The 16,874-nt window shown below is 36.0% G+C and overlaps 1 protein-coding gene across 1 annotated transcript in view; it reads right to left on the bottom strand.

Annotated features, from left to right (window-relative positions):
- The window catches only part of LOC138713583 (uncharacterized), a 111,977-nt gene that overhangs the window by 34,228 nt on the left and 60,875 nt on the right, over positions 1 to 16,874 (bottom strand). Inside the window, exons 8-9 of the mRNA XM_069845771.1 lie at positions 3,326 to 3,526; positions 727 to 918 (exon numbers count right to left, since the gene is read on the bottom strand). Coding sequence (XP_069701872.1) covers positions 727 to 918; positions 3,326 to 3,526 — 393 coding nt within the window. The remainder of the gene's footprint in view (positions 1 to 726; positions 919 to 3,325; positions 3,527 to 16,874) is intronic.

Genomic DNA, 16,874 nt, shown 5'->3' with positions numbered 1-16,874 from the left:
TCAAATTTCGATGGATTGTCTGGTTCGATTCGTGAAAAATACGCCCGATTTTTTTAGACGGTTTGTGACCACTGACGAAACCTGGATCCACTACTACATACCAGATACAAAACAGCTGTCAGTCGAAACAATGGAAGCACAGTGATTCTCCACTTCCATAGAGAGCACAAGCTTTTCAATCGACTGGAAACGTCATGGCATCCATGTTCTGTAATAAAGGAAATAATCATGATTGACTATCTAGCAAAGGGGAGACCAATAACCGGAGAATATTATTAAAATCTCCTGCAGCAACTGAAGGGGGAAATTCGCAATAAGAGGCCAGGTATGGCCAAAAAGAAAGTGTTGTTTCATCATAACAATGCTCACATGTCTGCAATTGCGGTCGCTAAACTGTACGAACTACGTTTCGAATTGTTGCCGCACCCCCACCCCCACTCACCAGATCTCGCACCATCATACTTATTCCCCCCACCCCGCCCCACAAAGCTGAAAACTCACTTGCCTGGGAAGAAATATTCGTCAAATGACGAGGTTATGGCTTCAACAGAAGGCTTTCTTTTGCAGACCTCGAGGAAACTGTGTACAAGGAGGATATAGCAGCAATGCAGCACCAGTGGACCAAGTGTGTGAAATAAAGATTATTTCAGAGTAATCCTATTAGTTTAATTTCTTTTTCAGGCTATGAACTTTTCAAACAACTCTCGTATTTAACAATAATTCCACCTTGGAAGATGAGACAACATGGTCGTCACCTTACAGTGACGACTATCGCATTGCTCACACTCCAATGCTCTCACTTCCACCATCATTGTCTTCTCCAAGGCATCTTGAAGTGACGGCTGTCCACTATATGTCGAAGGAATGTTTAAAACCATGGTCAGATGTTCTGTCTCTTGCACGTCATATTTCATACACCTGAAAACAATCCAATTCTAATAGCACTGCAAACAGTCTACGCGAAAATCTGCAAGGCACTTGGAGCTCCCTGAGGTCATTTTCAGTATAAGTGAAATTCATATGAATATAGTTCAATTCCAAATACTGTAGTTACACAGTTGTTTCCCTTATCAAGAACTTAATCACTACAAGTCATGGAAGGTTGCCTAGATGGATTGTGTGTGTCAAACTACACTTTAAGTGGGAAAGTAGGCTACTTTAAATAAGCTAGGAGAACGAAGTCAGCTAGATACAAGCATACTGTCCATACAGTAATGAGTATTCTGTTGTGCTCAGTGAAATAAAATAAAAGTCCTCAAACTAACATACCGGTATGTAACTTCAAGGAAAGAGCTTTCATTGCTCTATAATGTGTGCAGGCACTAATGGTGGAATGAAATAATACTTTTGTAAGAATTTATTTCAATACTTTCCATATTTTTATTCATCACTCCTACTGATATGTACAGACCCAGAAACAAAATTTGGGCCATGCGCAGTATGTTATAACTGGAACTTGGAAAATTCAGGTGGCTCAAATTTTGTTTCTGGGTCTGTACATCTAATATCAGGCAGTACATCTCACTTGATATGTATCAGAGGAAGAACAATTGTTTGCATACATCTTAAGGCTGGTTAGTGAAATATGTTACTAGTCACCAATGGAGGGGAAAAGGAACTGGCCACCCTACTCCACTATCACATGGTTTAGTTGCCTCATGAATGATCCTTACTGGCATCACATTATGAGGCTCCAACCTGTTTTCAAACAGTTGACTAAACAATAACATTTAATACATTTGTTTGCTCTCGCCAACAGAATTCAGTATTTGTGTGGATGATATTCTAAACAACTGGGTGGAACTGAATAATGGAGAAATTCAAATTGCCAGAGCGAACAAAATGTCAACTATAATCAGCTCATAATATCAGATTCAGATGTTATATAGCAAGTTTACTTTCATGTGTAAATGAAAAAGACAGTAACAGTAAAATTTCAAAGATTTTAAGAGAATCAAGAATGAATTATAATATTTTCAAACCCAACAAAATAATAAGAGTACAAGAATATAAATATAGGTCCAACACTCTAGCCCTTCCGGTGCTGTTGTTATACAGTAGCACCTACTAGTAAAATTTGAACTACTGTATTATAGAAGAAGACAAAGTCGCACAGAAATCTGTATAAAGGGAATTTATGAAAAAAAAAAAAAAAAAAAAAAAAAAACAGCACAGAACAGTTATTAAAATTTAAAACCAGAAGACAAAATTTCGCAAAAACTTGAAAGTAACCACTATTTGGAGGGGGAAGCAACATACACATCGAATTGCACTGAATATGTAAACCCAATGTCCAGACGAAGTTCGGCAAAATTAATAATCAAATATAGCCTACTAAAAAGGAAGACGAGAGCAGGGCCGAACAATGAAGAAAGTGATGGATGAATTCTAGGGTCAAAACAGTCAATAACTGCCTATATTAATGGAAGGATGATGATGATGTAGATGATACATGTAAAAATCTTTCTTTCAAGATTCAAATTTGTTATAGTACTGTCATTGAGGTTTGGACCCATGATCACATGACCATTTTACGTACCTACTCAAAATGATATCAGATGTAAGTTTTGCAAGTTTAATTCCATTAAATACTATGAAGATCATAATTATGGGAAGTAATTATAAAAAGTACATTATGAATATATACCGGTACACATATTTTTCAATATTGTAGTACTCAAAAGTATTTCTGGTGTGTTCTTTTTAGTTATGTGTAAATCTTCAAGCATGACTGCCTGTTTATATATTGTACAGCCAATGTAACAGACAGACTTGGACAGAAAAAAACTGTTATTAAATGGACTTATAATTTAATATTACCAGTTCAAAAAATATATTCGACTGTTGTGTTTATACTAGGTGAGCGGATTATCTGTGAACATAAGCACAGCAGAACTCCAGCAGAAGGTTAGTCGAAATTTCAGGTAGAGACTAACTCTGTCTAATGGGACATATGAAGCTGTGAAGCGGTGAGGAAGCATATTCTACAAGAGTGGATATTAAGCGTACGTGTTTGCTGGTGATTGTACACAGTCTGCTGGGAAAGGGTGGTTGAAATGTAAAATAATAAGCCTAATTATTCTATTCCTCAACGACAGTGTGACAAACATAGACATAATTATATGCAACAAGTGTTCCTTAAAGAATTAAATCGTCTTTTAAATACATGCCTAAAAGTCTAATTGGAGTTTTTCTTGTTTTTTAATTTGGATCTATTCATAATACCAGTACCACTAAAAATAAAGTAACGATTATTGACATCCAGTTAGCAGTTTCGAAGAAGTCAGACAATTATAACAGAGAAAAGTTTCTTCAGTATACTTACTTCACACATGTGTGCACTTCAGCAAGTTTAAAAACTATGTTGTTTGTCACGGGATTTTTTATCCAACTATACTCGTCTGCAGCATCTTGATCAAATTCTTCACGTAAAGCAGAAATAAACAGAGTAAGAAATTCAACAGCATCTTGCTGCTTGTGTTTGGGAAAATCAGCATTCAAAATACCTAGAGACACGTAGAATATCCTGAAATAAAGTGAAAGCCTTTACTTCATTCAACTTAAAAGAAGATTAATTATCTGTGTTAGGCTGGTGTTGTAGTGCACATTGAAAACAACTTATTCTTGGTTTTATATAAGACGAAGAATGGTGACAATGGTGGTGGTGGTGGTGGTGGTGGTGGTGGTGGTGGTGGTGGTGGTGGTGGTGGTGGTGGTGGTGGTGGCGGCGGCGGTAGCGGCAGTGATAAGGGTGACATTTTCAAACATGGATTCATTGTTAAGAGCTTTTGCCTGAACCCAATCTATTATCTCACGAAGTTTGTCAGCAAACTTTCCCATACCCTGTAATTGTGTTACAATACCAAACAATATAAATAAAGACGAAATTAATAAATACAAAGAAATATCACAAGAATAAAACGTTTTGGGAAGTGAATGAAGTTTAAGTAGCCTAATATGGAGCATTCCACAATAAAGAAATAAGGTTATGAGATTTGGTACCGGTATTTGGAATGTTACAAGTCTACATAGAATAGGAGGGGTAACATCAGTAGCAAAAGAACTAGCTATATATAGAATAGACTTTGTGGGAGTATAGGAGGTTAGGTTAGATGGGAATGGCATATCACAAATAGGAGATTACTTGTTATATTATGGGAAAAGAAACAATAATCGCCAATTAGCAACAGGTTTCTTTGTTCACAAAAGAATAAAATCAGCAGTAAAAAAGGTCAATTTATCAGTGACAGGTTATCGCATTCAGTACTTAGGGATAGATGGTGTGATATCGTAGTTATAAATGCTCACGACCCATATAAAGGGTAGCTTCTATGAGGAATTGGAACACACTTTTGATCAGTTATCTAGATATCACATGAAAATTTTATTGCAGAATTTCAATGCTAAAGTAGGACAGGAGGATATTTTTAAACCGATTATTGGAAAAGAGAACCTACACATGACTAATAATGATAATGGCGTTAAGTTAGTCAACTTTGCCACATCAAAAAATTTAATTGTCAAAAGTACAACATTTCCCCATAAGAACATACATAAATATACTTATATTAATACAAAAATAGACAAATCATTATTTACAGTAAAATCTTAAAGAAATTAATATCTAATATACTTGGACTTCTCCAGATGGATTGACACACAACCAAATAGATCACATCTTGATAGATAAACATCTTGATAGTAGACATTCGAACCTTCAGAGGGGCAGACTGTAATTCTGACCATTATTTGGTCATTAGAGATTTGAGAGAAAGACTATTAGTAGCCAAGCAAGTAAAGCAACAAGTTAATATTAGGAGATTCAATATTCCGAAATGAAAGAACGAGAAAACTAAGCAACATTTGTTGTTTAGTCAACTGTCCGAAGACAGGTTTGAACCTCATAAGTAACACCAATAAGTCATCACTCATGAAGTAACTAGGCCAGGAGATAATGGGGTAGGGTGGCCAGTTCCTTTCCCCCTCCAATCCATACATTGTACATAGACCAAATACAAATGATCGGGGCGAAATTCAAATACAAACTACTGAGCCATTTATACCCGAACCCACACTTTCTGAATTCAAAATTGCGATAGAAAAGATGAAAAATTATAAGTCTCCAGATATCTATCAAATTCCAGCAGAATTAATACAAGAGGGTGGAAGTGCATTATCTAGGAAAATTTATAAACTTGTACTTACTATTTGGGAAAATGAAATTGTACCAGAACAATGGAAGGAGTCCATAATTGTACCTATCTTTAAAAAGGGGGACAAGACTAACTGTAGTAACTTTCGCGAGAATATCACTTTTGTTGACGTCGTACAAAATTTTGTCCAATATTCTTTTGAGAAGATTATTGACTTGAATTTAAGAGGGGAAGGGCCATAACAGCCCTAGCATCGCGACTTGAAAGGTCTATTGTGCATCCCTGTCAAAATATCCGATCAGTCAAATAGTTTGATGTACCTAATGAACTGGATCAAACTACAGACTGCGACAGTTGATAGCTCATCAAGGTTTGGAAAATGTTTTCAAAGATGAGAGCTCTTTGATGAGTAAGTGCATTGCATTTGCACAACAGATGAGGTACAGACTCATCTCCCTGTGAACAATGAGTACAGGTTGGGTTAATATTATGTCCTATCCTGTACAAGTTGTTCTTGAGGGCACAGTGTCCTGTAAGGAATCCAACTGTCCAGCAGAGCTGTTTTTTTGCCCAATTTTAACAGGTCACTTGACCTGTTTTTATTAAAATCTCTTATGAGGCACTTTGAGTGCTGAGAAGATTAACTCCATATGTAGATGAAATTATTGGGGATCATCAGTGTGGTTTTAGGCGTAATAGATCAACTACTGATCAGATTTTTTATATTCGACAGATATTGGAGAAAAAATGGGAGTATAAGGATACAGTACATCAGTTATTCATAGATTTCAAAAAGGCATATGACTCCGTTAAGAGAGAAGTTTTGTATAATATTCTTATTGAATTTGTTATTCCCAAGAAACTAGTTCGATTAATTAAAATGTGTCTCAGTGAAACGTACAGCAGAGTATGTATAGGCCAGTTTCTATCTGATGCTTTTCCAATTCACTGTGGGCGAAAGCAAGGAGATGCACTATCACCTTTACTTTTTAACTTTGCTCTAGAATATGCCATTAGGAAAGTTCAAGATAACACAGAGGGTTTGGAATTGAATAGGTTACATCAGCTCCTTGTTTATGCAGATGAGATGACTATGTTAAGAGAAAATCCACAAACTATTAGTAGCTAAACACGGAAATTTTACTCGAAGCAAGTAAAGAGATAGGTTTGGAAGTAGGGGAGAGTCGGGTAGTATCGGACATCGGGTAATATCGGACAGTGCGTTTCTTATATCTACCACCATATGGTAGTACCTGAATGACATGGTTACGTTTCTCTATGCGACATCACAGAAACGTAAGCATGTCAATCAGGTACTATCATCGTGTGGTAGATGAAAGAAACTCACTGTCCGATATTACCCGATGTCTGATACTACCCGACTCTCCCCTAAATCCCGAAAAGACAGGAGTATATGATTATATCTCCGTGACCAGAATATTGTACGAAATGGAAATATAAAAAAAAGGAAATTTATCCTTTAAAGAGGTGAAAAATTTCAAATATCTTGGCGGAACAGTAAGAAATGACACTCGGGAGGAAATTAAACGCAGAATAAATATAGGAAATATGTGTTAATATTCGGTTGAGAAGCTGCTCTAAAAAAAGCTGAAAGTTAGAATTTATAAAATAATTATTATATTACCGGTTCTTCTAGTATGGTTGTGAAACTAGGGTATACTACAGACACTACAACAGATGCTCAAAAACAACAACACACCACAAGAATACATTGAAGAAATCATCCACATGACGGATACCATAACAAAACAAAACTACTTCATATACCGTAAAGTGGGGTGACTTTGAACAGTAATTTAGCGCCTTTCTAAATTAAATGCTGTACCCAATTGCGATAAAACTGTTTAAGTTGTCAATAAACTAGTTCAGTTCTTTCGCAATAGGGTACAGCATTTAATTTAGAAAGGCGCTAAATTACTGTCCAAAGTCACCTCGGCGTTCAAAGTCACCCCACTTTACGGTACAATAATAATATTACACTCAAACCGAAGGCTTACTCATGGGATCACCTCATTTTCAGCATACTAGCAGAAATATTCCTACACAACATAGAACAGATACATGTATATATATATATATATATATATATATATATATATATATATATATATATATACTAAACAAAGACAACAAATATGCAGACAACATCATATATTGGCACAGATACGTAGACGACATACGGTACTAATACTATACAAAGGAAACAAAAGACAGATCCAAAACCTGCATCAACACATAAACAAAGTACACCCAACACTATTTGGAGTTAAGAGGGATGAAGTTACAGGAGAATAGAGAAAGTTTCATAATGCAGATCTCCATACATTTTATTCTTCACCTGACATAATTAGGAATATTAAATCCAGACGTTTGAGATGGGCAGGGCATGTAACACGTATGGGCGAATTCAGAAATGCATATAGTGTGTTAATCGGAAGACTGGAGAGAATAAGACCTTTGGAGAGGCCGAGTTGATGATGGGAGGATAATATTAAAATGGATTTGAGAGAGGTGGGATATGATGGTAGAGACTGAATTAATCTTACTCAGGATAGGGACCAATGGCGGGCTTATGTGAGGGTGTCAATGAACCTCCGGGTTCGTTAAAAGTCATAAGTAAGTAAATATGGAGCATTATCTCAGTGACAGGCACTATATCAAAGTTACTTGAAACATATCTGAAAATGTTGAATATTAATAGAAACTTGCCAGGATACAAAACAAAAATTCTCAGTGCGTATCATATTGTACATAAGTTCCTTAATTACTGCAGGAGTCTCGCTGTAAAACACAATATCTATACTGTACTGTTTATTATTGTATTTATTATTATTTTATTTCTCTAATGGAAAATTAACAAAAAATCATCAATTGTTCATCTGATTCATCATCTTGACGCTGGCCTCCCAATATTTTCTGGTCTCCAGTGTATGCAAAGAGCCAGGCAGTGCATTAAGTGGTCCCTGTCCATATCTTCATCCAGATTACAGAGCTTGCAGATGGTCGTTTGAAGTAATCCAAAGTGATACAGGTATTTGGCAAGAATGTCGTGTCCAGTTTGGAGCCGGAACTTCGCAACAGTCTTGGCCAGTCAGGTTGCTATGTAAGAAAGTCTTCCAGGGCTTGGTTATGTTGTTGGATTCTAAACTCATGAGGTATTGTTCTTTCATTTGCGTCTTTATGTAGAGTTTAGAAGAGTGGTATGATGTTTCTGATTTGAAGCAACTAGTGAGCATGGCAGCTTTCTTCGCTAATGCAGTATCATCATCATCATCATCATCATCATCATCATCATCATCATCATACTTGTGCTAAACTGTAATTGGCCTTTGTGCTGCTGTTAGCACGTTAATATTCTAAATAAATAAATTATTATTATTATTATTTACATATAAAATCATATTATAATCAAAATGTTAGGAATAATACAGTCAGTAACTCATTCTCTCTCTACGAGGCCCGATTCTCTTCTAATAGGCTACTATACTTAGTTCGAAACTCAAATAAGCATCTGTAGTCTGGAATTCTGTTACAACAGCTGATGCGGCTAAATTAGAAAGTATCCTAACAAAATTCGTATCCTTATGTTCATATAGATTTATGCCTAGTGACTCTGGGTACAGCTATGAGAAAAAATATGATTACTTTCATTGTCGAAGTTCATATTCCAGAATCCATAAACTCGATTATCTATTTTATTCAAGGTTCTTAAGGTGATACAACAACAGATTCTTCATAAACAATGTTAGCTTTCGCATTCCTGTGAAAGGTATGAGAGCTCACAAACATTTTAAAATAGAAATATTCTAAATCTTTTTTCCTGGTCTTCAGATACATTAAAAATGCCAACATGCACAGCAATGAATTCAATCCATTTAATGTACAGACTTGGTTTTTTAAATTATAGATTTATTTCTTTAAACGTCTAAATATTGACCAGTTATATCGTTGTTAAACATTAATGTTGTTATTATTATTGTTATGTTACTTTTGTATCTATCAACATTATATTTTTAGATCCATCAATATAATGTATAGATTTAGTTTTGTACAGCTACTTGTATAAAATTTGCCACTATTATCATTGCAATCATTGATTCCTCGCCTCACCTCACTTCAACCCTGTTTGGTCTGATTACGTGGTTGGGTTTTTTTCCGAGGTTCTCCCCAACCATAAGGCAAATGCCAGGTAATCTGTTGGCGAATCTTCGGCCTCATCTTACATTTCGCCATAAAATTGTAATCTTGTAAAATTTTGACTTGTTCCACATCTTGAAGCTCATTGCTAATGCTATGGAATACAATAAATGAAATGAAAAAATATATATTTGTGCGAGATCGTGCGTATTTCCTTGTTTTCCGCACAGAACCAATACGTGGTAAGTGTGAAATACCACATTCAGTATTCCCAACGTAACACACATAACAATTTCCCTCTTCTTACCACTTAAGCGTGACATTCATTTTACTGTTTTAGGCTTTTAACATTTTATTTTTAGAGACGTTTAACATAGTAATAATTATAAATTGGAAACTTACCACTGCAATTTCACCTAAATTGCAATGTTAATTATTGTTTATAAATATTTGCAAAAATTAAGTAAAGTCTACTACTCCACGAAACTTATTGCATTCCTGATACAAGTAACATTAAGGAAGCCATGAAAAAATCAACAAGATTCCAGATGCCGATGTTATTACTGCAATATGTTATATAAATAATATTGTTAAAATATTAAAATGAAAAATAAATCATTACATAACCTTACCGTTTGTTTTAAGTTCGCATTTATAAACTGGGGGAAAAAAAAGACAGACGTATATCATGGCCTGCTGGAGTATAGGAAACACAGAAAACATTTTATAGCAACAATGTTGAAGAAAGATATTTTGGTTTTCCGAAGTTGCCGTCATTAAACAGAAACCAACATGGAGATTTCATTGCAACTAATTAAAAATTCGTCTTTCAGGTATGTAATAAACGATCTTCGCACAAAATAATATACGATACACGAGCGGTATGTTTGTTTTCATGTTCTCGGAAATTAAAAAAGCTCAACTACGTTTCGCTTTTTCAATGTTTTCCTCGAACATGAAAACGTCAACATACCGTTCTTGTAACGTATATTACTATTATTGTTTTCATTTTTATTGTTGTATTATTATTATTGTATTTATTATGTTAAGACAATTATTGCCTAACAGATGTTGGCTAGCATATTAATATTAATAATACTACTTACTCACTTACTATTTACTGGCTTTTAAGATACCCGGAGGTTCATTGCCGCTCTCACATAAGCCCGCCATAGCCCCTATCCTGAGCAAGACCTATCTAGTCTCTATCATCATATCCCACCTCCCTCAAATCCACTTTAATATTATCCTCCCATCTACATCTCGGCCTCCCCAAAAGTCTTTTTCCTTCCGGCCTCCCAACTAACACTCTATATGCATTTCTGGATTCGCCCATACGTGCTACATGCCCTGCCCATCTTAAACGTCTGGATTTAATGTTCCTAATTATGTCTGGTGAAGAATACAATGCGTGCAATTCTGTGTTGTGTAACTTTCTCCATTCTCCTGTAACTTCATCCCTCTTAGCCCCAAATATTTTCCTAAGAACCTTATTCTCAAACACCCTTAACCTATGTTCCTCTCTCAAAGTGAGAGTCCAAGTTTCACAACCATAAAGAACAACCGGTAATATAACTGTTTTATAAATTTTAACTTTCAAATTTTTTGACAGCAGACTGGATGATAGAAGCTTCTCAACCGAATAATAACAGGCATTTCCGATATTTATTCTGTTTAATTTCCTCCCAAGTATAATTTATATTTGTTACTGTTATAATAATATTAATTACTTACTTACTTACAAATGGCTTTTAAGGAACCCGAAGGTTCATTGCCGCCCTCACATAAGCCCACCATCGGTCCCTATCCTGTGCAAGATTAATACAGTCTCTATCATCATACCCCACCTCCCTCAAATCCACTTTAATATTATCCTCCCATCTATGTCTCGGCCTCCCTAAAGGTCTTTTTCCCTCCGGTTTCCCAACTAACACTCTATATGCATTTCTGGATTCGCCCATACGTGCTACATGCCCTGCCCATCTCAAACGTCTAGATTTTAAGTTCCTAATTATGTCAGGTGAAGAATGCAATGTGTGCAGTTCTGTGTTGTGTAACTTTCTCCATTCTCCTGTAACTTCATCACGCTTAGCCCCAAATATTTTCCTAAGCACCTTATTCTCAAACACCCTCAGAGTGAGAGTCCAAGTTTCACAACCATACAGAAGAACGGTAATATAATTGTTTTATAAATTCTAACTTTCAGATTTTTGGACAGCAGACTGGATGATAAGAGCTTCTCAACCGAATAATAACACGCATTTCCCATATTTATTCTGCGTTTAATTTCCTCCCGAGTGTCATTTATATTTGTTACTGTTGCTCCAAGATATTTCAATTTTTCCACCTCTTCGAAGGATAAATCTCCAATTTTTATATTTCCATTTCGTACAATATTCTGATCACGAGACATAATCATATACTTTGTCTTTTCGGGATTTACTTCCAAATCGATCGCTTTACTTGCTTCAAGTAAAATTTCCGTGTTTTCCCTAATCGTTTGTGGATTTTCTCCTAGCATTTTCACGTCATCCGCATAGACAAGAAGCTGATGTAACCCATTCAATTCCAAACCCTGCCTGTTATCCTGAACTTTCCTAATGGCATATTCTAAAGCGAAGTTAAAAAGTAAAGGTGATAGTGCATCTCCCTGCTTTAGCCCGCAGTGAATTGGAAAAGCATCAGATAGAAACTGACCTATACGGACTCTACTGTATGTTTCACTGAGACACATTTTAATTAATCGAACTAGTTTCTTGGGAATACCAAATTCAATAAGAATATCATATAATACTTCCCTCTTAACCGAGTCATATGCCTTTTTGAAATCTATGAATAACTGATGTACTGTACCCTTATACTCCCATTTTTTCTCCATTATCTGTCGAATACAAAAAATCTCAACAATAGTCGATCTATTACGCCGAAAACCGCACTGATGATCCCCAATAATTTCATCTACGTACGGAGTTAATCTTCTCAAAAGAATATTGGACAACATTTTGTACGACGTCAACAAAAGTGATAGTCCTCGAAAGTTACCACAGTTGGTTTTGTCCCCCTTTTTAAAAGTAGGTACAATTATGGACTCCTTCCATTGTTCTGGTACAATTTCATTTTCCCAAATAGCAACTACAAGTTTATAAATTTCGCTATATAATGCACTTCCACCCTCTTGTATTAATTCTGCTGGAATTTGATTTATACCTGGAGACTTGTACTTTTTCAGATTTTCTATCGCAATTTCGACTTCTGAAAGCGTGGGTTCGGGTATAAATGGCTCAGCAGTTTGTATTTCAATTTCGTCCCGATCATTTCTATTTGGCCTATGTACATTTAGTAGTTGCGCAAAATAGTTTTTCCATCTGTTTAGGATTGATGGAGAGTCTGCAAGCAAGTCACCATTCTCATCCTTGATCACGTTTACCCTTGGCTGATATCCGTTCTTAAATTCCTTTATACCCTTATATAAATCTCGAATGTTTTTATTCTTACTATTTGTTTCTACCTCATTCAGTTTTTCCTTCAAGTAACCTCTCTTTTTATTCCTAAATGTACGACTTGCTTCCCGTCTTTCATTGAAATAATTATCTCTCTTCTCCTCAACTGGATCCTGTAAGAATTTCAATTTTGCCTGTTTCCTTCGTTCTACTACCATGCAACAATCTTCATCAGACCACGGTTTCTTTTCCTTAGTTTCATAATAAGTAATAACCTATGCTCTGCTCAGCTGCAATTTTGATACTATCTCTGATATTTTCCCACACGCTACTATCATCTAATTCTTTTTCAACTTCGTAGGAACTTTCTTAAGTGGCAAACCTATTCGAAATTTCGACCTGATAATTTTGCTTAGCTTCCTCGTCCTTTAATTTCAAAATATTGAATTTAGTAATATTAACTTGTTGCTCTACTCGCTTGGCTACTGATAATCTTTCTCTTAATTCTCCAATCACCAAATAATGGTCAGAATTACAGTCTGCATCCCTGAAAGTTCGAATGTCTACTATACTAGTATGTCTCCGTTTATCTATCAAGATGTGATCTATTTGGTTGTGTGTCAATCCATCTGGAGAAGTCCAAGTATATTTATGTATATCCTTATAGGGGAATGTTGTACTTTTGACAATTAAATTTTTCGATGTGGCAAAGTTGATTAATCTAACTCCACTGTCACTACTAATTGCGTGTAGGCTCTCTTTTCCAATAGTTGGTCTAAAAATATCCTCCCGTCCTACTTTAGCATTGAAATCCCCCAATAAAATCTTCATGTGATATGTAGGGAACTGATCAAAGGTATGTTCCAATTCCTCATAGAAGCTATCCTTTATATGGTCGTCTTTCTCTTCTGTACGGACGTGAGCATTTATAACTATGATGTCGCACCATCTACCCTTAAGTACTAAATATGATAACCTGTCACTGATAAATTCGACCTTTTTTACTGCTGATTTTATTCTTTTATGAACAAAGAATCCTGTTCCTAATTGGTGATTATTGTTTCCTTCCCCATAATACAACAAGTAATCTCCTATTTGTGATATGCCATTCCCATCTAACCTAACCTCTTGTACTCCCACGAAGTCTATTCTATATCTAGCTAGTTCTTTTGCTACTAATGTTACCCCTCCTGTTCTATAAAGACTAGTTACGTTCCAAGTGCCAAATCTCAAAACCTTATTCCTTTGCTGTGGTCGTGCCAGAGAATCAGTCCTATTCCGAGGCTTATTGTAGGGATTCGTAACAAGCTGTGTTTTACGGTGATGGGTTGTTAGCCCTTCGCCCAACCACCAAGCTGGAGGACCACCCCTTATCGGCTGTCCACGACTGCTTATTCAATATATTCGCAGCTACCCTCCATATCTGGAGGCCGTCTCCTCTATCCGCAACCTGAGGACGCGCCATGCCGTGGTGATAGGGACCCACCATACATGGATATTAATATTAATATTAAAAAATAAAATTATTAATAGAATAATAACAAGAAGAGCGAAGATGCTGATGCTGCTGCTGCTGATGATGGCGATGATGCAAATCAAGCTTTCAGGTATAACTCCCTGTAAAGTTGATTTGAATAATTTTGAGGGAAAAATTGTTCCGGGGCCGGGCATCGAACCCGGGACCTTTGGTTTAACGTACCAACGCTCTACCAACTGAGCTACCCGGAAACTCTACCAGACACCGATCCAATTTTTCTCTCTATATCCACAGACCTCAAAGTGGGCTGACAGCTGTCAAGCAACCAAAGTTGAGTTCACACTAACTCTGTGTGACTTAAATTGTGGCTTTCTGATGGCGATGATGATGATGATGATGCTGCTGATGATGATAATGACGACGACGACATACAGAGAATTCTAGTCAGGTATCTGCTGGTCCCACACATGGGCCAACTAACTCCTAGCATTCTTGGTCTGTTATATTTCCAGTCAAGGCTACAGTATGCATAATGTCAGTTTAATCAGTCATGTGTGTTTAGCTTACAATGCGTTAACATCAGCTCTTCACGTGTAGGTGTCTTTAATATTAATGTGCGAGATTGAACTCTCTTAATGTAAAAGTGTCTTTAATGTAATTGTATGTGAATGAAATTTAGTTTATTGAAATACCACTCCACAAGTTAACACTAAAACAGAGAAGTTTTGTGTATGACTCTTGTGTGAAAACAGAGTCTTGTAGAAAAGTGTGTAGGCAATTTGAAGAGAAATTCCCTGGTGTTCTGGTTCAGAGATACTGTAAGAAAACTTCTTAGATTTAGGGCAACATGACCGATGAATGACAGAATTTCTAGGCAAAAATGATGTGCTCTACAGGACAATAAATTATTAGAGCATTCTCCTAAGAAAACTCTACATTGTGTTTCACAGGAAGTAGGAGTTTAAAAAATTTCTGTATTTCGATACTGCAGAATATTGCTGATGGTCTTGTTGATCCGCATTCATTCACTAAAGGCACTGGAGCATAGAAAATCTCTGATTAATTCATGAAGTTCCCCTTCACGATGAAAGAATTGATGTATGTTGGTGAGCTGTAACAACAACTTGAATAATAGGGCCTATATTTTATGAAAATACAGTAAATGGATTGATGTGTTACGCAGAAATACACATTTTTTCAGTTGTTGACAAATGACGAGAGGCAATATGGGTATTTTCGATAAGATACTGCCACACCCCACACTGTTGGTGAGTCATAGACCAATAGGAGTAGTATTTCTGATGAGAATTTATAGAGGATTATGGCCTGTATATTCATTAGATCTTATCACGTGTGACAGAGTCCACAGAAATAATCCTCACACTACAGACGAATTGAAGAACAGAAATTAGAAGAATTTCAGAAGCAGAATTTCTGTGTGTCAATGATAATTTTATCAGAAGATGTCAGGAATGCAGGAATGCAGACAAAGATCACTTTGAAAAATTCTTGTAACACAGGTTAATACTTATTATAGAATAAAAATGAAATAAAATAAAACTATGTACATTCTGTTATTATTTATGTTGCACGAGTGTTAAATATATTGGAAGATAACAAACAGAGAATGCAGGGTATAATAGTACCAGGTAAACAGATTATAAGTGTCCCACACACGCGCGGTCAGTCAGTCCTAGTGTGTTAAGAAAGGTATGGCTAATAATAGGTCAAAATATTCTATTCCACAACGAATGTTTATTTACTATTCGTTTGTGCGTAAAAAATCAGCTCATGCTGTCAGGAGATTATTCCAAGAAAATTTCCCTGATGACTACGTTCCAAGTCATGCTGCAATTCATACATTAGTTAACAAATTTCGGGAAACGGGGAGTGTTTTAGATAAGAAGCGAATACAACAACGCACAGTGCTCACTGAAGAAGTTTTCGACGACATCGAATATTACCTAAAAAAATTCCCTTAGAAAATCTCTTCGGCATCTTGCTCAGCAAATAAGAATTTCTTACAACTCTGGAAAAATGGCCACAAAATGTTTGGAATATGAAAAAATGAATTGCAATATCTCCTTGGATAACATGGATGAGTACATGTCTCTTTAAATTATTCCTTTTTGTAATATTAACAGCCAATATCTTCAGTATTGAAGTTGTAGTATGTTCAAGTGCAGACTTGTGTTGTCATAAGGCCATGAGTACAGGCTGCACAGCCCATGTAGCCCGTGCGTAGCATAGAAAACTCATAATCTGTACACCTAGTAGTTTAAATAATAACAAATGAACAAAAGTTATGGTTATATTATAACTTGTGGCCAGTCAGAGTTGATCTCTGGTTGAGAAAGTCAATGATGCTAAATTTTGTAGACGGAGTAGGCTATATGATGGTTTGTTAATGAGGAGAGTTCAAGCTACTTTTTTCAAGGAAGGTTTGAAGTTTGGTTGCAATTTACTTTATGTTAGTAATGCCAGTATATTTTGATGTCGAATTTAAAGATCTAGAAAAGACTCAGCATTTGTTCTTGAATTAATCCCGTCTCATTTGCTATCACAGGTTGCAATGGATTCGGGGTCTGGACTATTTTTATATAGAAATAAAAAAATAATATTTGCACTAATGAAAGCATGGAAGCT

Source organism: Periplaneta americana, chromosome 14 (genome assembly GCF_040183065.1).
Source record: "Periplaneta americana isolate PAMFEO1 chromosome 14, P.americana_PAMFEO1_priV1, whole genome shotgun sequence".
Lineage (NCBI taxonomy): Eukaryota > Metazoa > Arthropoda > Insecta > Blattodea > Blattidae > Periplaneta > Periplaneta americana.
Note: the sequence above shows the minus strand (reverse complement) of the source record. Positions and strands in the feature narration are given on the sequence as shown.